The sequence below is a fragment of the Pongo abelii genome, chromosome 4 (genome assembly GCF_028885655.2).
Source record: "Pongo abelii isolate AG06213 chromosome 4, NHGRI_mPonAbe1-v2.0_pri, whole genome shotgun sequence".
Lineage (NCBI taxonomy): Eukaryota > Metazoa > Chordata > Mammalia > Primates > Hominidae > Pongo > Pongo abelii.
In genome coordinates, this window is record NC_071989.2 from 84557812 (window position 1) to 84581922 (window position 24111).

At 37.4% G+C, this 24111-nt stretch overlaps 1 protein-coding gene across 1 annotated transcript in view; it reads left to right on the plus strand.

Annotated features, from left to right (window-relative positions):
- The first annotated feature begins 828 nt into the window (after positions 1-828).
- AGGF1 (angiogenic factor with G-patch and FHA domains 1) overlaps positions 829-24111 on the plus strand; it is a 32781-nt gene continuing 9498 nt past the window's right edge. The window contains exons 1-11 of the mRNA XM_002815668.5: positions 829-1430; positions 4906-5008; positions 6011-6213; positions 7026-7190; positions 9975-10163; positions 14250-14580; positions 16079-16190; positions 16844-16895; positions 20888-20989; positions 22169-22334; positions 23730-23812. Coding sequence (XP_002815714.1) covers positions 1221-1430; positions 4906-5008; positions 6011-6213; positions 7026-7190; positions 9975-10163; positions 14250-14580; positions 16079-16190; positions 16844-16895; positions 20888-20989; positions 22169-22334; positions 23730-23812 — 1716 coding nt within the window. The 5' untranslated portion in view covers positions 829-1220. The remainder of the gene's footprint in view (positions 1431-4905; positions 5009-6010; positions 6214-7025; positions 7191-9974; positions 10164-14249; positions 14581-16078; positions 16191-16843; positions 16896-20887; positions 20990-22168; positions 22335-23729; positions 23813-24111) is intronic.

Here is a 24111-nt window from a genome sequence, read left to right on the forward strand (position 1 = left end):
ATAAGACAGATGTAACTTTCTGAAGTTTTAAGACTGGGAGGGTAAATTTCCAGGTTTATTCAAAACCATAAACATCAGTTCTATAGGACAGTTGGGCTGATTTCACACCAACCAGCATTCCTTCCTGATAAGAGACCACCAACCACAGAGAAGTTCTGGCCAATCTACCAGGGACTTACAGTGAGGGTTTTCATGTCCTCTGCTTTGCCATTTGACGTCAGAGGGCTGAAAACTTCACACTGGGATCATGCTAACACCACCATTTTTTGAAAATGGGTCCCATAGAGAGGCAGGAAGCTTAATTGTGCATGTGCATATTTCTTCTTTCATAAATATTCATGAATCCTCCTACAGCTCATTGAATATATTTGGCCACCCTGCTCAGCATAAATTTCTGTTCCCTTTGCCCTTCTTTCCAAGTGTCTGTTCTCAGCTTCTGACCAGAGGCTATGCTTCCAAGCCTGTCAGAATGGCCACCCTGCAGGCTGTAACCCTTCATGAGAAGTAAAGCCCTTTTCTAAATTTATCAACCTCCTCATTCTTCAGTTGACATAAGTAGAGCATCATAGTCCCCACAAATCATTTCTGGGATACTCTGTCCTTATTTGTAAAACAAGGAGATAGGAAATGCATGCTATACTAAAAGTTTGTTCAAAGAACATCAGCACGTGCAAATGTCTGAGACCAGAGGCTCCAAGCCTCCCTATGGCTCTAGGGCTTCGGTAGCCACATTCCCACCAGCTCTCCACGCCCTCAGGTAACGCCCCTCCGCAGGCCGAGACGTCGGCACGTACACTCTCAGGTCCTTCCCGCTTTCCGTCGCTTCCTGTTCCGACTTGGCCCCGCCTGCCGCTGGCGCCGTTGTTTCCGGCTCAACTAGGGAGTTGCTGGACCCCTTCTGGTCCTTGGTTTTCCGACCGCTTATCCGACGCTCCTCCCTCTGTCTCTGTAGCTGGAGAAGGTAGTTTCCAGGAAAGTTTTCCGGTTTCCAGGCCGCGCACATCGGGCAGGGGCCATCCTCGGTCCCCTTGCTCGTTGCTCGCAGCCCCGTTCGGCTATAAGTGAGTTTCAGGGCGTCATGGCCAGGGGCCACCGCGGCCGGCCGGGTGTGAGGCTGCCTTTCGCTGCCCGCGCGCTTCCGTGGCCTCTGGGTCCGCCGGCTTCCGTTTCGGCCTGAACGCAACCCCTACGCCGCGACGAGCAGTCTCGCGCCGGACCTCATGGCCTCGGAGGCGCCGTCCCCGCCGCGGTCGCCGCTGCCGCCCACCTCCCCCGAGCCTGAGCTGGCCCAGCTAAGGCGGAAGGTGGAGAAGTTGGAACGTGAACTGCGGAGCTGCAAGCGGCAGGTGCGGGAGATCGAGAAGCTGCTGCATCACACAGAACGGCTGTACCAGAACGCAGAAAGCAACAACCAGGAGCTCCGCACGCAGGTGCGCGGTCCGCCTCAGCCCCGCGCCCCATCCAGCCCAGGCGAGGCCTTCGAAGCCCCTGATAGCCTCGGAAGGGGTCCCTGGCAGGGGCTCAGAACTACTGTAGAGTACTTGAAGTAAATAAGTAGAAGGTCAGCGCAGTTACAATTCCAAGTACATTAGGAGCAAACCTGAGTTCAGGTTACTTGATTTAAATCAATGTCTCGCGGCTGGCGTGAATTGAACTTAAGTACTGTGGCTACATTGTCTTCATTCTCACTTGAGCTAACATCCCATTGGCAGTAGGCGCATTTACTGTAGATCACATTTGAGTTTATTAAAATGTTGAACTTGAGTCAGAATTCCATCTCTGCCGTTCACTGGATGTGTAAACTTATACCGAGTCTCAGTTCCCCATTAAATGAGAATGATAGCTAACAGTTGTAAAGGTGAAGTAAAACGAAACAGTTTTACAAAGTTTTGAACGGTGCACCTGTGTAAGGTTGCTCTTCTGGGCGTTTATCATCTTGGGCTTTCTTGTGGAAGTAGGGAAGATATATAACTGCTTTTGTTGGAGACGTTTAACAGCTTATTTCGTTTTCAAGATAGATAGTAGGGGCAAATGTTAATGAACTGTCACATTAAAAACAAAAAACCTTGGCTGGGCGCGGTAGCTCACGCCTGTAATCCCAGCACTCTGGGAGGCCGAGGCGGGCAGATCACCAGGTCAGGAGTTCGAGACCAGTCTGGCCAACATGGTGAAATACAAAATTTAGCCGGGCGTCTCTATTAAATATAAAAATTAGGCGGGCGTGGCGGCGGGCGCCTGGAGCCGCAGCTAGTCGGGAGGCTGAGGCAGGAGAATTGCTTGAACCTGGGTGGTGAAGGTTGCAGTGAGCTGAGATCGTGCCACTGCACTCCAGCCGGGGCGATAGAGTGCAACTCTGTCTCAAAAACCAAAAAACCAAGAGCATAATATTTTTTTCCACCTTGTTGGCAGGCTCTCTCTGCCAACAGATTATTTCCACATAGTAACTAGTTTCAATATGACCGTTGTCTAGTTCTTTATAATTTATTAGTTCGTTTCCTAAAACCAGTGTATAGGCTGAACACTGAAACGTCATCAGACTTCTTTATGTTTTGTTACCAAATGGACTATGAAAATAACTGCTGAGTTGCAATGACTTTGTATGACCATTACATAGAGTTCCTGACATCATGACATTATTGGAAAGTTTTTGTTTAGTCAATTTAAACACCTACGGTGTGTAATAACTATGCTAGGAAAATACAAATATGGTAAAAAAAAAAAACACAAAAAAAAACAAACAGGGAGGGGGGCCGGGCGCGGTGGCTCACGCCTGTAATCCCAGCACTTGGGGAGGCCGAGGCGGGCGGATCACGAGGTCAGAAGATCGAGACCATCCTGGCTAACACAGTAAAACCCTGTCTCTACTAAAAATACAAAAAAAATTAGCCGGGCTTGGTGGCGGGCGCCTGTGGTCCCAGCTACAGGCTGAGGCAGGAGAATGGCGTGAACTGGGGAGTCGGAGCTTGCAGTGAGCCGAGATCGCGCCACTGCACTCCAGCCTGGGCGACAAAGCGAGACTCCGTCTCAAAAAAAAAAAAAAAAAGGGAGAGGGGAGCAAAATATGACAGCCTTTTTTTTAATGACAGCCTTTTGAAAAGCTCCTTTATAATTCTAAATTGTTGAAGTACTGCTTGCGTTAGAGATTCTAAAAGAAAACGTTTTTTGCTAATCTTCAGAGAGCCAGCATTTTGGTGTTACTGTTAATTTGATAAATCAGACTAAATAATGGGACTTTGCGAACAGATCCTTTATTTCTTACAGAAAAGAATGTTTTTATGCTAATATTTCGGGAGGTCAGCAATTCTCCCTAAAGAATTAGAAAATTTAAAAGCTATTAATTCCCATTCATGTTATCTAATATCATTCAGTGTTCACGTGGATTTAATTATTAAATATGTTAATGCCTCTTACAAGCTTTAATACATTTAAAAAAAAATAGTAGTTCTGTGACTAAACTGCAGCAGAAGCTAACAGAAGGTAATTGCCTGAGAGGATCATCTGTCCTCCACATGCCTCCATTTTAGTCCAATATTAAAAATTTAATCTCATAGAAAGTCTTGACTCTAGTTTGGATAGTGATAACTCCTTACTCTCCTAGTCAGCCTCCGTTGGTTGGGGAGAGGGTGGATTTGATTAATTGTCATTCCAAATTACTGAATGTGTTTTATCTGGAGCAGTTAAAAAGTTTTGCTTGAGAATTAATGATAACTGGAGAACCATAATAGGTATAGGGTTTGTACAAGACCCCAAAATAGCCTTGTGCAAATTACTCTGTCTCGTCTGATATTTTATGTGTAAAATAGGGGCTAGGACAACGAATATTTCAGGTGGTTTTGTGAATTAATGAGATGTTATCCAAAGCATCAAGTATAGTGCCCAGCATGTAGTAGATACTAGGTAATCTAATTCATAGTAATAGGGACAGTAGCCAGAGCCAGGATTTAGGGCAAGGCAATCAGGCTCCTAGGGCAAGGAATTTAATGGGGCACTAATTCCCAGCGATGGACTCTGTACTTGGATGAATCAGAGGAGGGCCTCAAATTTTTCATGATCAGTGTCTTGCTTGCCTCACTGTAGTTCCTGCCCTAGTATTAGCAACAGATTGGATAACTCATGAAGTGCACGGATAATCTGTATATAATCAGGTTTATCACCTTTCTCTGTTTAAGCTTTATGTATCATTAAATATTTAAAAGCTTGTTTTTTAGTTGGTTTCACGTGTGTAGTAGACATTGTCTCACATTGAGGTCCTCTCAGGCTGAGGTGTATTGACTGAGGCAGCGTATTGACTGTGGCAGCATGTTACCTGCTTTTTGGCACTTCCACACAGTTTCTCTCTGTCCTATGTAGTAGCATCCTTTTAAGGGTATTTTAGTGTGTGAAGTACATGGAGGACAGATGCCCCTCTCAGGCCATCGCCTTCCCTGTTCTCTTCTGCTACAGTTACTTAATTATAGGACTACTGTTTAATGAAAAAATGTATTAAAGCTTGTAAGTGGCATTAACATATTCAAGTGGATAGTTAATTCCAAGTGGAGAATACCAAATGAATATTAGATAATCCAGTAGGGATGAGAATTTGTAATTTTTTAATTTTTGAATTCTTTAGAAAGAACTGACTTTATTAACATAAAAGCATTCTTATTTGTTAAAAATAAAGGACCTTGTTCACAAAGTCTCATTTTCGATTTTTGGAGGAGATATTTGGACGTTTAGTAAGAGAGATTAGGAATAAAAACGTCTTTTAAATGTAAAAAGTAAAATAATAATTTTAGCTTTTCTGAAATGGAAACTTGCTGCTCTTGACATTTCTCTAAAACAGTTATTTGTAATGGCAGGAGACTGGTATATATATTATTAGATCGTCACATGATTTCTTTTTCCTAAAGCCTTGTTTTCTCTCAGGTGGAAGAACTCAGTAAAATACTCCAACGTGGGAGAAATGAAGATAATAAAAAGTCTGATGTGGAAGTACAAACAGAGAACCATGCTCCTTGGTCAATCTCAGGTATTTAGCTTATAGTGAGGATATGCTAATACTGTTACATTCAAGTCATGCTAATGTTGAGTTTTCTTTAAATTTAAAATAAACTGAGATCAAGGCAAATGAGAATTGTTAATACTGTTGACGTCTCTCCATATGATATGGTATTTTCGGATAATCAATTTGTTCTTCTGGAGGAAAAAGTAGTATTGTCATTCCTGTGATTTCTATAATGTTGCTAATGTTTTCAGTGGCACACTCACTGAGTAATTTTTGGCACGCAGTTAGCCATCTACTTCCATATCTGCCTTCCTTGTAACCGGGGGCATTTGTTTTCTTGTTGATGTGTTCTAATTAGAATTATGTATAGTATCAGTCTCTCACCCTTGTGGGAATGGTGAGCCCACCACCATGGCCTCATGAGTGGCATTATGTTATAAGGCAAAAGAGCTGAGATACTGAGTTTTAATATATATGTGTCACAAGAAGAAATCATCTTTCCTATTAAGTTTTGCCTTGCTTCCTTCAGGACATAATTTGACTAAATTGCTAAACATAGCAATAGTGCTAACCTTTCTTATCTGCGTGATATGTTTTAAAAAGTCTGCATGGGGAGAGAAATTTGACAAAAAAAAAAATCAACCCCTAATTCCTTGCCTTTATTTCATTATCACTTGATAAGCAACAATATTAAGGTATCCAGTTAGAAGTTAAGTTTTTTAAATAGAACACAACCGATCTACTGATTTTTATTTTACTCTTGCTGTGGAAAATGTAACCAACTTACCTTTTTTTTTCTTTTTAACTGACAGCTAGGGTCTTGAAGGAGACATTAGAATCAAAGATATACACTTCTGCAGATTTATCTGTACCATCTGTTTTAATCTTTTAAAATTTGTACAGTTGTAAAAATCATGATTTATTTGAAGTATGTGCTTTTTGTGTTTAAATGCCAGTGTTTTGTAATTAAGTTCTTTTTATATACATTATTCTAATATATGATTTCACTTAATTTTTTTGCTACAGATTATTATTATCAGACATACTACAATGATGTTAGTCTTCCAAATAAAGTGACTGAACTGTCAGATCAACAAGATCAAGCTATCGAAACTTCTACTTTGAGTTCTAAAGACCATTTACAAGTAGAAAATGATGCTTACCCTGGTACTGATAGAACAGAAAATGTTAAATGTAGACAAGTGGACCATTTTGCCTCAAATTCACAGGTAATAAAATGCTAAACATGAAACTGTTGATGCCCAAGAACCTGTCCTTCTTTGTTGTTATTATGTGGAAAGATAGACTTCTTTGGTCTGTCACAGCATATATAAGGGTTATAAACATTCTTATGTGTAATTATGCAAAGAATGTTGTAGTTTTTCCAAAACCAAAAGTAGAACTTGTTCATATGTGTAGTGGTTTTCCTACTACATTGTGTTCCAAAATTTTGTGATATACATAAACTAAAACAAAATTTGTCCAGATATTTTGACTCAGCGAAAGAACTGTGGACAACAATACCACATTTACACCTACAAAAATTTTAATGTTCCTTTATGTCAGATACCCTGCCACTGTTCAAATTTCCCTGAATCTATAAATTTGTTTTTATAGTTTGTTTGAATTAGGATCCCTATTGTGTTTGATATATCTCATTTAATCTACAGTTTTCTCCTTCATTTGTCTTTTTGAAATTTTTTTTCCAGTTGAACATATAATTATTGAAGAACCTAGATCTTTGTCTTAGCCAATATTTCAGGGTCTATATTTTGTGGATGGCTTCCCTGTGGCATCATACATTTATTCTCGAATAATTGTCACTCATTTTTAGTGCCTTCAAAACTGGGTCAAAGTTGAAGTTACTGACACACTAGTAAACGTTGTAAAAAGTGGTTCAAATCGTAATTGATAGCCATCCTTTTCCATTGTAGAAATTGAAGTCATTACTTAAACATAGTCTCAAGTCTTGAGTTCAGCCAACTTTTTAATTGATATACAGAAGCTTTTGTCTTATTTGGCATGACTATGTCTTTTATAGGAGCCAGCATCTGCATTAGCAACAGAAGATACATCCTTAGAAGGCTCATCATTAGCTGAAAGTTTGAGAGCTGCAGCAGAAGCGGCTGTATCACAGACTGGATTTAGTTATGATGAAAATACTGGACTGTATTTTGACCACAGCACTGGTTTCTATTATGATTCTGTAAGTATCTCAGACCTTTTTTTTGAGACAGAGTCTCCCTCTGTCACCCCGGCTGGAGTGCAGTGGTGTGTTCTCAGCTCACTGCAACTTTCACTCCCCAGGTTCAAGCGATTCTTATGCCTCAGCATCCCAAGTAGCTGGGATTACAGGCATGCACCACCACATCCTGCTAATTTTTTGTATTTTTAGTAGAGGCAGGTTTTCACCATGTTGGCCAGGCTGGTCTCAAATTACATCTCAGACCTTTTAATACTGTATGATACATACTTAGGCCTGATATCAAATATTAAACCCTAAGCCGAAGTAAGAAAGCAAAAAGCTGCATTTAAAAATTATATTTGACTGAAAACTATTTGACAGAAGAATTCTAAAATAGCTTATGATGCTACACTTCTAAGTTTTTAAAATAAGGTTAAGGTTAAAATAAAGTTTATTGTGATTATTATAGACAATGTTTTGGAGCAGTCTTTATGTATAAAAATAACATACAAAAATTTTGGAGCTTTTGTTAGTAAAAGCAGATAGTTAAACTACATTGTAAATATTTTAGAACCTAAACTAATTTTTTTTTCATAGAATTAATGGAGAAGTAAGGTTAATTTTAGGCTTGGGGTGAGAATTTTAAAAATTATATCAAATACTTTATGAATTCATTTTAGGCCACATAAGGAGACTTCTTTATTGAATTCTTAGTAGTATGTTTATTATTAGCCAGTGTTTTATATTCTGTGCCTTTTAACTATTTCACTTTAAACATTCAGTCTGTTGGCTAGGCATGGTGGCTCACTCCTTGTAATCGCAGCACTTTAGGAGGCTGAGGCAGGTGGATTGCTTGAGTCAAGAGTGCGAGACCAGCCTGGGCAACACAGTGAGACTCTTTCTATAAAAAATTTTAAAAGTCAGCTGGATGTAGTGGCTCACCCTGTAGTCCCAGCTACTCAGGACGCTGATGTGGGAGCATCGCTTGAGCTGGGAAGATGGAGGCTGCAGTGAGCCATGATTGCACCACTGCCCTCTAGACTAGGTGACAGAGTGAGACCCTGTCTCAAAAAACAAGCAAACAAAAATCAATCTGTTAGCAATGAGAGCTCATTAATATGGGATCTAAAATATAATGGACCACTGACTAGGATAGAACCAGAAAATAAAGTTCTTGATTTATAATACAGTGTTATAGCTATTGAAGTCTAATACTTAATTATATTTCATTGAAGATTTGATGACAGTGATAGAACTCAGTCACATACCTCAAACTCAAGAATCTAGTAATCTGGTTTTCTGAGGAATTATAGAATGTGGTACACAAAAGTGGAGTTGACGTTCATCATTCCTGTTACTGGAACTATTGTTATCTAGAGAACATAAGATAATACTAAATATCTCAATTAACATAAGAGGTGTCATTAGTTTGTCAGTCTGCATATGGTAAACTGTAAGTCCTTTGTAAAGAGAGGGTTTTCTTTCATGGGGGTTGCTAATTGACAACGCTAATTAATAACCAGAAAATTAGTGTTTAAACACTTATCCAAAGGGAGTAGTTAGTTTCTAGGAAAACAATAGTTTCAAGTAGACATTAGTCTTTGTCAGTCTTCTGCCTGCCTTTCTGTATCTTTTCTCTTGACATCAGTTGTTTTGTAAATGGTTAGTACATTCTGCAGGTTATATTTCTGAGTAAATTAGGAACTTCATTGTGTTGCCATTTTTATTGTGCTAATATTTTAATAAAATTTTGTATTTTGAAAATGTCTATATTTTGGACTGACAGATTAAAAAGTTTGAATTATAAAAGTTCCATTATTACTAGAAATAAAGATTGGAAAGCCTCCATTCAGTTTCTTAGTTAAGAGAAAGATGGTGAGAAATCTAAATATTTTTTGTAAGAGATCTGCAAAATGCATGGATTAAAGACAATAAATTGCAAGTGTCAATAGTTAGAAAAATAAATTATTCTTTTTCAGGAAGTTTTAGTTGCTCAATCTCAGTACATTAAAGATGTTTCCAGGTCTGATCTGCATGGATTTAGGATGTAAATAAAATATAGACTCTTCAATTAAATCTTGGTTTTAGAGTACTGGCCTGTATATCATAAATACAGGTGATTACCTAATTTTATCTTTCTGGTTTTTAAATCTGTAATTTGCCAAATTCATTTTTGTATGGTTGCTTATAAGTCTTATTTACTGTAGAATTAATTAATTAGTGAAGACAGTTTATTGATTGCATTTTATAGAATGTTATTTTTTGGTATGCATGAGCTTTATTTTCAAAATTTTCTTCACTAATTTTAAGTAATGAACATCAAAAGACGTATCTTTGTTTTATGACATTGAGAGAAGGGTTTAGGGGTTTATACTGCCACACCATTATTGTGCAGTCATTAAGAATCAGGAGTCTAGAATTGCGCTCATATGGTCAGCTTTTTCTTATGCTTGCTTTAGTTTTCATACCTTCAAAAACATTATCAGTTTTTCTTAATGTATTAAGTGGAACCATATGAAATTGCTGTTTCTTATAAGTTAAAAATGGTTAAGTATTGACAATTTTATATGATTAAATTTAATATTTAGATTTACTTGTTTCTCACACTTGGAAAATTAGATCAGCTATTGAATGGTAAAGTATTTTGGAAGATTAAAGCATTTTTTATGCTGTTATCTTTAATTCATTGTCTTCTGAAAATACTATAGTTGTTCAAAGAAGTATTTACCACATTTGAATGTATTTGGCATTTTCGTTTATTTTATCTTACATGAATAGAATTTGTTTTTTTCTTGACTTTCAAAGGAAAATCAACTCTATTATGATCCTTCCACTGGAATTTATTACTATTGTGATGTGGAAAGTGGTCGTTATCAGTTTCATTCTCGAGTAGATTTGCAACCTTATCAGACTTCTAGCACAAAACAAAGTAAAGATAAAAAATTGAAGAAGAAAAGAAAAGATCCAGATTCTTCTGCAACAAATGAGGAAAAGGTAATGTCTTTACAATTTTAAAAATTGACATAATGGTGATAACATAATAATTAAGACAATTTTTTATGAAACTGACAATCATTCAATAACTCTGTATTTCAAACATGCCCATTAAGATGACAACCAAGGAAAGTTTAGATGGAGCAAACATGGACTTTGTCATAAACTCGGTCACTAGAAATAGAAAGCACTTCTTAAAATTTGAAGGAGATAGATTAAGGGCAGATAAAATATCTCGTGTTGTATATAGTTTGGAAGAAGAATTTAGATCCTCAGTTGATAAGTTGATGTCAATGCACAATTCATGATAAAAGATAAACACAGTTTATAGGTAGACATAGATACAGGTTCAACTTTCTTAGTCATGTGGAGCAATTTTTTACTTATTAGGACAATTTTTTTTTTTTTTTTTGAGACAGAGTTTCACTCTTGTTGCCTGGGCTGGAGTGCAATGGCATGATCTCAGCTCACTGCAACTTCCGCCTCCCAGGTTCAAGTGATTCTCCTGCCTCAGCCTCCCGAGTAGCTGGGATTACAGGCATGCACCAACACGTCCGGCTAATTTTTTTGTCATTTTAGTAGAGACGGGGCTTCTCCACATGGTCAGGCTGGTCTCGAACTCCTGACCTTAGCTGATCCTCCCGCCTCTGCCTCCCAAAGTGCTGGGATTACAGGTGTGAGCCACCGCACCCGGCCAGGAAAATATTTAAAAAAAAAAAAAATCCATTGCTGACAACTGTGGAGTGAGATAACGTATTTATTAGGATTAATAGTTTAAATGGCCTGCAAGACAATGGTTAAGAAAGCGATAGTTACATTTAATTGAAAAAAGTATTATGTAGGCTTTCAGATGGTACTTGTAAAGACTAAGGGGAACCCCAAAAATGCTTACGATGATGCAATGTTAAATTGAAAGAAGGAAAATATAAAAAGTTATCAGTGTTCTTTATTTCTACTCTCTGAACAGGTAAGTTTGGTGGTTTATAGGTTAGAAAGGAGGCTTGCTTGTTTTATTGACATTTTATGAACTGTGGCAACTATTTGTTATCTTACTCTTGAAATTTTATCTCATGGTTTCCTGTCCTGTCCTTTCCTGTCCTATCTCTGTCCTGTCCTATCTCTGTCCTGTCCTGTCCTTCTGTCCTGTCCTGTTCTGTCCTTCTGTCCTGTCCTGTCCTTTTTTGAGACAGGGTCTTGCTCTGTCACCCAGGTTGAGTGCAGTGGTGCCATCATGGCTCACTGCATCCTCGACCTCCTGAGCTCAAGTGATCTGCCTACCTCGGCCTCCCAAAGTGCTGGGATTATAGGCGTGAGCCACTGTGCCAGCCAGTTTTTCTTTTCTTAACCAAAGAAAAATTACTTGATACTAAAGTTCACATAAGGAATTAGGATTCTATTAGATTTTTTTCTGTTCTTTATTTGATTTATTTCTGTTCTTCTATTTTTTTGTGGACAATACTTAGGAATAGAAGAGTATGTGACTAAAATACTAAAAATCAGTTTTCTGTTTGCTTTCAAGATCTGTGTTTTAATGGCTTGTGCTTGTTACTAGTGGTTTGACTGTAGGTCAGGCGTGTTGGCTCATGCTTGTAATCCCAGCACTTTGGGAGGCCGAGGCAGGTGGGTTACCTGAGGTCAGGAGTTCAAGACCAGCCTGGCCAACATGGTGAAACCCTGTCTCTACTAAAAATACAAAAATTAGCCGGGTGTGGTGGCGGATGCCATAATCCCAGCTACTTGGGAGGCTGAGGCAGGAGAATCGCTTGAACCTGGGAGGCGGAGGTTGCAATGAGTCGAGATTGCACCACCACCACACTCCAGCCCGGGCAACAGAGCGAGACTCCATCTCAAAAAAAAAAAAAGAAGGCTAGGTTGTGAAAGCACCTCTCCCTAACAATAGAAAAAGAGTATATAGGGCTCCTCAAATGGACTTGCCTGAAAAACTAGAGAGTAGAGGTGGAAAGCATTCTGTGGTATTTTGGTCCAGCCTCGCTCACATAACTACTCATCTTTGCTATTCTTCTTTGAAAATATGCGAATTCCAAGACAAGAACTTTAAGAAAAATCCTGTTGGAATTTGGAGAATTTCCTGAGGATTCTAAAAGGTACCTATGAGACCAAGAGAGTATCTTCGTCTGTTTTCTTTATTTTTAAAGATATTTTTGAGCCTCACTTTTTGTAGGTGAAGGTTAGGTGGAAGGAGGACAGTAGGGGAGATAGGAGTAAATAATTTGAAATATACGTATGTGCGTCAGTGCCCGTAAATAAGCCCTCCTTTCTTTTCACTAAATGGCTAACTAACGTTCTGTACTGGCAAATAGCTTTCCCTGCATATGTTGTTCAGTAAGTAATAAATATACAAGATTGGAAACTGCTTTTTTAAGAGTATATACAGATAGGGAACTTTTTTGCTATAATTTTATAGTGTAAAAGCTCCTCATGGTTTTTCAGCTCCTTGCCCTTGTTCTTGTTCTTGGTGAATTTGTATTGCTAGAAGTGTATATAATTTATCACACTGTGAATGTTTAGCCAGTCTCCAAGCTGAACTTATGCTATTATTAAAGATAGGTATGTGAGGTGAGTGGATCATGAGGTCAAGAGATCGAGACCATCCTGGCCAACATGGTGAAACCCCATCTCTACTAAAAATACAAAAATCACCTGGGTGTGGTGGTGCATGCCTGTAGTCCCAGCTACTCGGGAGGTTGAGGCAGTAGAATCCCTTGAACCTGGGAGGTGGAGGTTGGAGCGAGCCGAGATCGCGCCACTGCACTCCAGCCTGGGCGACAGAGCGAGACTCCATCTCAAAAAAAAAAAAAAAAGAAAAAAAGGTGTATAAGATGTTCTCATATTTTATAAAATAACAGAAGAGCATATGAATTCGCCTCATGTTGCTCTGAGGTAGAAAGAAAAGTGAGAGTGTGTTAGAAACCAAGGGAAAAAAACGGAAAATAATTATTTACTTTTTCTAAGGCTAAAATAATAGATTTGACCATTGTATAACACGGTGACTATAGTTAATAACAATGTGTTGTATTATTGAAAACTGCTGAGAGCAAATTTTAAGTTTCTTACCACAGAAAAATAAGTATTTGAGGTAATGTACATGTTAATTAGCTCAATTTAACCATTCTACATTGTGTACATATTTCAAAACTTCATGTTGTACATGATAAAAGTACATCATTTTTGTTAATTAAAAAATAGATTTGTTCATTTATTATAAGGCATGTCAACTATAAATGTACAATAAATAATAAAAGACTTATGCCAGGCAAGTTAAAATTTTAGAATAAGATAGTTACAGTTAATTTGTACTTTAAACTTTTATATATTATCAAGCTGAATCTGAAGTACTAAATTTTAGCAAAACTACAATTTTGCTACATATTGAGTACATTTGGATCTTTAAATTCATGTTGTAAGTAAAGCTAATTCTGTATTTTATTTGTGTTGACTTGCTAATTGATTACAAGTTTAAAAAGAAAATTTAGGTATTTAGGCCTGCACTGTCCAGTAAGGTAGTCACCAGCTCCATGTGGCTGTTGAGCACTTGAAGTTTTGCTAGTCCAAACTCAAATGTGCTGTTAAATGTAAAATACACTCTGGATTTTGCAGACTATCTAAACTATCTCATTAATAATTTTACTTTTTAAATGTGGCTACTAGAAAATGTAAAAGTACAAATATGGCTTGTGTTACATTTTTATTGGACACCATTGGTCTAGGCTATCCCATAGTCCAGGCAGTATGTGATGAGGGCCTGAAGTAGGAATGTTAAGACATTGAGAATAGAGAGACAGATTTGGATATATTTTGAGAAAAGTCTGTAGCACCTCGTAATTTTATATATGGTTAAGGGGATCTCAGAGATAACTATAGGATTTTTAATTTGGATGATAAGAAGATGGTAATGTCATTAACCAAGAAAGGAAATGTGAGAAGGAGGGGGGAACAGATAGTAACCATTGTTATTTTACTGACATATATCTTCAAGAATTCATTGAAACTTGATGTAATGTTATAAGATAATGATGTTTAAGAGTATTCTCCCCTGTTCCCACGTATCTACCCACCCTTCTCCAGGATTTGAACTCAGAGGATCAAAAAACCTTCAGTGTTGAACATACAAGCTGCAGTGAGGAAGAAAATTTTGCAAATATGAAAAAGAAGGCCAAAATAGGCATTCATCACAAAAATAGTCCCCCCAAAGTCACTGTTCCAACTAGTGGAAATACTATAGAGTCTCCTCTTCATGAAAACATCTCTAAGTCAACATCGTTTAGAGATGAGAAAATCATGGAGACTGATAGTGAACCAGAAGAAGGTGAAATTACAGACTCTCAGACTGAGGATAGTTATGATGAAGACATTACCAGTGAAGGCAACGTAACTGCAGAAGATAGTGAGGATGAAGGTGAGTAAATAATCATTATTTAAGTAAATAGCCCAGTCTGGTAACTATAAAAGAGCAAAACCATTAAAAATGTTAGTGAGTTGTAGTATATCTGCCAGAAAGTAAACATTGTTTTAATGATGTTATTGAAAATTTTGTGGGTTGCCACTTGGTTATTCTGAGAGTAGGATGTGAATAAATGACTAATACTTAGACCTTCAGAAAGTTTCATTGTATTGAATGGCATAGTCAGTAGAATACAAAACCAGGTTACCTGCATTCTAATCTTAAAATATAGATGAAGGCTGTTTTAGTGGGTTAGATATTTGTAGTCTACTTTTGTAATTGAGAGAGAAAATCAAGTTGTCTTTAAAAAGTATACATTATGAATTCGGCTACACGGATATTATGGTAAATCTAATTTTTTTTTTTACTTGAATATATAAAGACATACTTTTAAAACACAGGATTTCATATTACAGTTGTCCTTCTGTATCAATCAGTTCTCCTTTGGTGGATTCAAGCAACCTCAGATCAAAAATATTCAGGGAAAAAAATGGATAGCTACATCTGTACTGAACGTGTACACACTTTTTTTCTTGTTATTATCCCCTAAATACAGTGTAACTATTTATATAGCATTTACATTGTATTAGGTATAAGTAATCTAGAGATGATTTAAGTTGTACAGAAGGATGCACATAGGTTATATGCAAATATGATACCATTTATATAAGGACTTGAACATCCATAGATTTTGGCATATGAGGAGGGATCTTGGAACTAATCCCCCACAGATACTGAGGGCCGTCTGTATAGTGTATGAGCTTATTTTGTTCTTTGGTTCTCAATGGCATTTCTCTTGCTTTTTTTTTTTTTTTCCTGAGACAGAGCCTTGCTCTGTTGCCCAGGCTGGAGTGCAGTGGCGCGATCTCAGCTTACTGTAACCTCCACTTCCTGGGTTCAAGTGATTCTCTTGCCTCAGCCTCCCAAGTTGCTGGGACTACAGGCGCATGCCACCACGCACGCCCAGCTAATTTTTGTATTTTTAGTAGAGACGGGGTTTCACCATGTTGGCCAGGGTGGTCTTGAACTCCTGACCTCAGGTGATCCACCTGCCTCGGCCTCCCAAAGTGCTGGGATTATAGGTGTGAGCCACTGTGCCTAGCCTTTTTTTTTTTTTTTTTTTTTTTAATGGACTCAATTTTTGTAACTTAAAATAATATAAAAATATTTGGGATTTTTTCAGATTCTGAAACCTTAAAAAAGAAAGAGTTGATTATTTGATAACTGTGATAGATGCTAAATATGCAGCAACCTTTATGTTGATCACTTTAATAACAGTGTTAAGCCTTAACCATTGCTATGTATTATACAGCAGAATTTAAGAAGTTTGTTTTAGTCAGAATTAAGATTTTTGACCAGCACATTTTTATTTTATGGGTGCCTCCTAGTTATCCCTATGAAGTTCTTTGTCATAGTAGTTAAATTAATATTTACTCACTTCTTTCGTTGGCAGATGAAGACAAAATTTGGCCCCCATGTATTAGAGTAATTGTCATTAGATCACCTGTGTTGCAGATAGGATCACTCTTTATCATAACTGCTGTAAACCCTGCTACAATTGGAAGGTAAAATGGTTAATATTATTATATCATTCTTTCAGTTATTTCAGAAAGGCTTTATTAAGAGCATGTATTTTTGTTTGTTTGTTTTTGAGACAGAGTTGTGCTCTGTTGTCCAGGCTGGAGTGCAGTGGCACGATCTCGGCTCATTGCAACCTCCGCCTCCTGGGTTCAAGCAGTTCTCCTGCCTCAGCCTCCTGAGTAGCTGGGATTACAGGCGTGCACCACCACGCCCAGCTGATTTTTGTGTTTTTAGTAGAGATGGGGGTTTTACCATGTTGGCCAGACTGGTCTCGAACTCCTCAAGTGATCCACCCACCTTGGGCTCCCAAAGTGCTAGGATTACAGGCACATAAGCCACCACGCCTGGCCATTATGTTAAGCATTATTCTATGTGCTGTGGATACAAAGAGGACTAATGCAAAATGTCTACCCAAAGGAAGCACAGTCTGGGGGGAAAAAAAGACATGAGTAAATAATCACTGTGTGAAAGCACAGGAAATCTAGAGTGGCAATAAGGAAACTGGATAATCCATAACCAGGAGATTTACCGTTGATAGACGTGTATTTTAACATTATCTGTTTTTTAAAATTCTTTCCATGTCACTTTATATAATATGCTTCAAAAATTATTAAAGACACTTTACTTAACTCTGCAGAGAAAAGGATATGGAACATACTCTCCGAATCCCTGAAGTTGGTGTCAGTAAGGTAAGCTCTTTGATTTATCAAATATAGTCCCCTAGATGTAATTTTTTATATTATTATTACAGTAGAAAGCTTAGGGCTTTTTCTCATTTAATAGGAAGGTTAATATGCAGTGTAGTAATGGTAATGAAGGCAGTGCAGATCTGTTTATTCCAGTGCTTGAGAAAATAAAAAATCTTCATCACAATTTGATTGCTTGTTTTGTTTGGTTTTTTTTTTTTTTGCGACAGAATTTCACTCTTGTTGTCCAGGCTGGAGTGCAATGGCACAATCTCGGCTCACCACAACTTCCGCCTCCCAGGTTCAAATGATTCTCCTGCCTCAGCCCCCGAGTAGCTGGGATTACAGGCACGCACCACTATGCCCGGCTAATTTTTGTATTTTTAGTAGAGATGAGGTTTCTCCATGTTAGTCGGGCTGGTCTCGAACTCCCAACCTCAGGTGATCCGCCCACCTCGGCCTCCCAAAGTGCTGGGATTACAGGCATGAGCCACCGCGCCCGGCCCAATTTGAATCAACAAACTTATGTTTATTTTTAAGAATCTGGACAAGAGTAGAAAACATATGAAGTCTTAAAGTAGTACCCATTTAATGAATATTTATTGAGTGAAATAAATAGGCTACATTTTATGACCGTTAAAAAATGAATCTTACCTGGCTTCTGGCTACTTTAGTAGGTGGTTACTTTGAGCCGGAGGATTTTATAACCCAAGAATATATCCTATACCACTCAGGGATTTTGTTTAAAACTTCTCCCAGTTGAGCATCTAATGGTTTCAGGAAAAAGAACAATTGAGTTTTCAAAACAAATAGAACAGAATTGCAACTCAAGTTATAAGTAGAAAATAACTAAAGGTTTAGCTACTGAGATTCTTTATATATTTTTACTTTCTTTTTGTTTTTTGAGATAGGATTTCACTCTGTTACCCGGGCTGGAGTACAGTGATGTGATCACAACTCCCTGCAGCCTCAAACTCCCGGGTTCAAGCAATCCTCCCGCCTCCCACCTCAGCCCCGCAGGTAGCTGGGACTACAGGCATACTCTACCATGCCCAGCTAATCTTTGTGTATTTCATAGAGATGCGGTTTCACCTGGGTGTTCGCTAGGCTGGTCTCAAACTCCTGAACTCAAGTGATCCACTTGCCTCTGCCTCCCAAAGTGTTGGGATTACAGGCGTGAGCCACCACGTCTGGCTGAGGCTTTTTATGTTTCTCTTTCCTGTACTATGTTTTCTGTGTTTTCTCTCCTCTGTTATGGTTGTTATCTTTTTTCCTGTTTTGCTTTTCCCTTTTTTTGACCATCCATCGTTCCCATTTTGCTTTTATTTAATGGACTGTAATGTGGACCTAAAGTAGATTTTATGTGATTTTTGTCTTTTTGGAATATAATTTCTCATTTTCAATTTGAAAGTCCATTTACTTTCACTTTTTGGGGACTCATTCAGAAAGAGGAAAAAGTCCTCATAATTTTAATTCTAACCAGATTATGTTGCTTTTTTACTTTTTTACTATGACCGTGAGTCTCCTGCCTCCAAAAAAATAAAACAACACCTAATCTGTAACTTAAATAGCAAAGGGATCTGAGATCCTTCTCCACCTCCAGTCTAAACCATAGATAGTTCTATGGTGGCTTTTTCTTTTTCTTTTTTTTTTTTTATGTAGAGACAGGGTCTTAACTGTGTTGCCGAGGCTGGAATGCAGTGGCACGCACCACAGCCCCTGACATCTCCTGGGCTTAAGTGAGCCTCCTGCCTCAGTTTCCTGAGTAGCTAGCACTATAGGCACACACCACCACACCAGGCTTCTGGTGGCATTTCTGTTTTTTCTTTCTTTTAAACTAACATCCGCTAGTGGGGTGGATAATTTGTTGGTGAAGTCAGTTTGATAGCACATATAACATGTATCCAAATAGACGAAAAACTTTTAAAAAAGAAGCTTAATGTTAGGGGAAAAAACAAGTATTTGACCACTAGATAGAAGACTTTCTGAGTTTAAAAAATGGTAAAAATTACAAAGGACAAAATAATCTTGCTCTTTATATGTTAAGAACCAATTTAGAAGGCAGACTCAGACAGGCACAACAAATATGACACAATATACATTATTTATTTTTGAAAAGTTCATGCAAATTTATGTTTTCAAACTCCACTGTGATACCGGTAGATAGGTGAGCAAAAGATACATCAGGCAGTTCAGAGTAAAGGAAATATCATGGTTAATATATGAAAAACCATTCAGTCTTTCTAGTAATCTAAGAAGTACAGATGAAGCCAAGGTGTGAATTTTCATTCATCATTTATTAAATATCACTCCTATTGGGAATGTAATTTAGAACAGCTTTTTGGAATAGGGTTTGGCAGTACAGAAATACTTATTCTAAACAATCCAGTTGGAAAAAAGTGTACAAAGGACATAAGAAAATTTACAGAAGAGGAAACCCAAATGGCTAATAAATATTAAGAGTTTTGGGGGTTGGGCGCGGTGGCTTATGCTTGTAATCCCAGCACTTTGGGAGGCTGAGGCAGGCAGATCATGAGGTCAGGAGATCGAGACCATCCTGGCTAACACGGTGAAACCCCATCTCTACTAAAAATACAAAAAATTAGCCGGGTGTGGTGGCGGGCACCTGTAGTCCCAGCTACTCAGGAGGCTGAGGCAGGAGAATGGCGTGAACCCAGGAGGTGGAGCTTGCAGTGAGCCGAGATCATGCCACTGCACTCCAGCCTAGGCAACAGAGTGAGATTCCATCTCAAAAAAAAAAAAGTTTAGGTAGTAATCCAGGAAATGCAAGTTAAAATCACAATGATAAGGCAATTTCACACCTCTTAGGCTAGCAAAAATTAAAAATTTTGGCAACATCAAGTTTTGGTTTAGTATACATAGAGCAGCAAGAATTCTCACAGACTGCTGGTGGGAATATGAATTGATACAACCGCTTTGGAAAACAGTTATCTAGTAAAGTTGAAGATTTGCTTATATTATGATTTAGCAATTCCATTCCTAAGTGTGTACTCCAGAGAAACACTTGAATTTTGTATACAAATAGATTGCGGGTACAAGAAGGTTTATAGTAATATTTTTAAAAATAGTAAAACCTTGGAAAAAAAACCCTGAATGTCCGTTTTCAGAAGGATGGATGGATAGATTGTGGTATATCCACACAATAGATTACCATTCAGCAAAATGAATGAACGACAACTTTATAACTGTGTATAACAACTGGATGAACCTCATGACTTAATGTTAAAGGAGCAAAATAAGAGGAATAGATAGAGTGCTATAGAACAAGGAGGGAAAGATTAGTCCTAACTATTGAAGATCTTGAGAACTTCTCTGAGAAGCTGGCCTTGAGTGTTTCAAATCACATTTTGTATTAAGAATTTTTGGCCAGGTGTGGTGGCTCATGCTTGTAATCCCAGCACTTTGGGAGGCTGAGGCGGGAGGATCACTTGAGCTCAGGAGTTTGAGACCAGCCTGGGCAACATGGTGAAACCCTGTCTCTACAAAAAATACAAAAATCAACCAGGTATGGTGGCATACGCCTGTGGTCCCAGCTGCTCAGGAAGCTGAGGTGGGAGGATCGCTTGAGCCCAGGAAGTCAAGGCTGCAGGAAGCTGTGATCACACCACTGCACTGTAGCCTGGTTGACAGAGCAAGACCCTGTCTCAAAAAAAAAAAGAAGTTTTTAATGATATGGACAAATACTTACATTAGGTCAAAATTTTTCAAATTATAATCTCTAGTACAAAAGGAGAAGAGGTAGGACATATTCTAAATTTTTCATGGTAATTAGAGGTAGAGTTATAGATGACATTTTCTTCTATAGCCTCTGTTTCTACCAGAAGCATATAATAGTTTGTGTTTCTAAAAAAAGTATTAAGTATAATAAAATTTAAATTATCAAAGACTCAAGTTAACATCATCATGTCATACAGAAATTGTCCATAGTTTTGAAAAGTGTAATAATTAATAATTGCTTGATTTCACTTTCTAAGTTTCATGCAGAAATTTATTTTGACCGTGACTTACAAAGTTATGTCCTTGTGGATCAAGGCAGTCAGAATGGCACAATTGTTAATGGAAAACAGATTCTTCAGGTGAGTGTATATGTATTCATTTGTTACCTGCACATTATTTTTAAACTGAATTTTTTTATTTCTGAAGGGCATAATCTTTATCATTTGGTTCAGAGTAGAGTTAAGCCCAAATGTGTTACTTCGGAAGGAATTTCCAGAAAGGCTGAAAAAAGTGTATAATCAGTGGGTACTTACTTGGCTGTTGAGTTTTGACTTCTAATTATGTATCTATGCCTTATTTTCAGTTATGAATCCATTGTAAAGCTATTCAGAGTAAGTGTGTAAATGTCTCAATAGCAACTTTGAAGGTCCTCCCTTTTTTTGTTGTCTTAATGGAAATGTTACTAAATTGAAAACTGTATTAAAGGCAAAACTATGTCTATTCAGTTAACACTTAACATCCTCAGCATGTAGCAAAGTATTTGGCATATAATAAGAAAATATAGGCGCTAGGTGGCATAAAATAAGAAAATATAGGCGCTAAGCGCGATGGTTCATGCCTATAATCCCAGCACTTTGGGAGCCCGAGGCCAGTGGATCATCTGAGGTTAGGAGTTCAAGACCAGCCTGGCCAACATGGTGAAACCCCATCTCTACTGAAAATACAAAAATTAGCTGGGCGTGGTGGTGTGTGCCTGTTATCCCAGCTACTTGGGATGCTGAGGCAGGAGAATCGTTTGCACCGGGGAGGTGGAGGTTGCAGTGAGCCGAGATCACGACATTGCACTCCAGCTTGGGCTACAGAGTGAGATTGTCTCAAAAAAAGAAAATATATAGGAAGGCGGGAGGCCTTATTCTTAGTCTGTAAGAGTAAAAATGGAAATAAAACTGAGTTATCAAGAGAGAAGAAAAGGGAGATGTGATGCATTTATCCCATTCTCTTAACATTTCATCTTTTTTTATTGTGATGATTATATGTTTTGGTAATAGATTGAAGTCTAGAATTGGATATTTCTGATTGGATAGGGAGATTGGTGGATTTGACAAGTTGCTCACTTCAGCTGTCTTCATCTCCACTAGTAGTACTTTTTTTATGGGTCATTAAGTTGGGGACGTGTGTGCATGTGTGTATGTGTCTATTTCATTTATAGCTATTTTAAATATATTTTAAAAATTAAAATCAGACATTACTTACAATAGATGTAAGGTAACCATAAGTGATTGTTTTGAAATCTGTTTTGTAAAATGTTTCCCCTCTAGCCGAAAACTAAATGTGACCCTTATGTACTTGAGCATGGAGATGAAGTCAAAATTGGAGAAACTGTCTTGTCCTTTCACATTCACCCTGGCAGTGATACCTGTGATGGCTGTGAGCCAGGGCAAGTTAGAGCCCACCTTCGCCTTGATAAGAAAGATGAATCTTTTGGTATGTGAAACAGATTAAATGTGGCTGTGATAACATTTCTCTTTCATTACCTAAATGTTCTAAAATATCAGTCAGCTACTGGCTACATGTCTAATTGATACGATACTGCATTGAGAGATATTTATACAAAGCTATCGGTCTTGTATCCAGTTAATCTAATAATAGATTGAGATATATTTCAGTAAATATTACCAAATGAGACTAAGAAATGACATATATTTGGAGGTTGAGACTAGGCTAATAGATTATAATTGTAGTTAATTTTTCTGTGTAATAATTTAGCTTCATGATATGTAGCATTGGTCTGCTTTCTCACCAGGAAAGAGATTGATTAGTTCTCTTTCTGCTAATCCAGTTTAGTAGGCTTTTGAGGCAGACTGTAGTGGTAGTCAAATGTACTTAAGAGCAGTTGTAATTGAAAATTGGTAAGAGTAGATTTTAAGTGTTCTCACCGTACACAAAAAATGATAAGTACATGAAGTAGTAATGGATACGTTAATGAGGTTGATTTAGCCAGTTCACAATGTATACATATATCAAAAATCATGTTGTATACCATATATACAATTTTTATCAATTAAAATAATTTAAAAAGTAGTTATGACTTAATAAAGTAATAATTTAATAAAGATTGGTTTCCTTTTGACATGTATGTATCGATGTAAAAAAAGTCATCCACAGTTGAACTCTGTCATATAATATTAACATAGGAAATAATAAGCCAAGGCATGAAGGGTTTATTGATTGATATGTTTTCTGTCCTATTGATAGCTCATGCTGTATATTGTCTATGTACCATTATTTTTTATTATAATAGCACTGTAGGATATTACTGTTGTGCTTTCAGCCCACACATCTAAAGCTCTTAAAATTTAAATAGATGCTTTGAACTAGTAAGAGGTCATCTTTTTTGACATAAATTTTCCCCCTAAATGCCAAGTATGCATGTTCATTATTTTTTGTTTTCTGATACTAATTTGAAAATGAATATGTTGCATTACACAGTAACATAAATTTTGGTTTCTCTGGCTTTCATTTTGCATATGGCTATGTTCCTTTGCAACATTGACTTAATATTTCTGCATTTGAGATTCTATTACAATAATCATATTGAAAAATCGAGATGTTCATTGTTCATTTTGGTATCTATACTATAAGATTCCTATTATCTGTAGTTTTTGCTTTACTTCTCAAGTAGGTTTAGTTACCAAAATGCTGAAAGGGCGTCATCACAACACAATATCCTTTATATTAATGTTTATTTCAACATCTGGTTAATTGGGATGGGTTACCAATGGGTTATATTAGTTTTTTATTAGTTAAATAACGTTCGTTTTAATTTTCTACAAAATCAGATTTAGTGGCTTTTTTTTAACAAAACTTTTTTTCTTTCAGTTGGTCCAACACTAAGTAAGGAGGAAAAAGAGTTGGAAAGAAGAAAAGAATTAAAGAAAATACGAGTAAAATATGGTTTACAGGTGAGGATGTTGAATATTGTTTCATTTGTTAAGCTGTATATCTGGTTTTGAGTAAAAATATCTTTTTTACTCAAATATACTTTAAATATGCTCAGTACATTTTATATATAAATAGTTGTGTAGTATCATTTTGTGATTTCTATTAGTTTACTGTTCTGGTATTCATAACCTAAAAACTGTTGAAGTTGCAGTAGAAAAATGATAATAGCCTACATTTGAATATACATTTCTAGTTTTCAGAAAACTTGCATTAAGATGCTTTGACATAACTAGACATGATAGTGTCTGTAGTTTGTAGT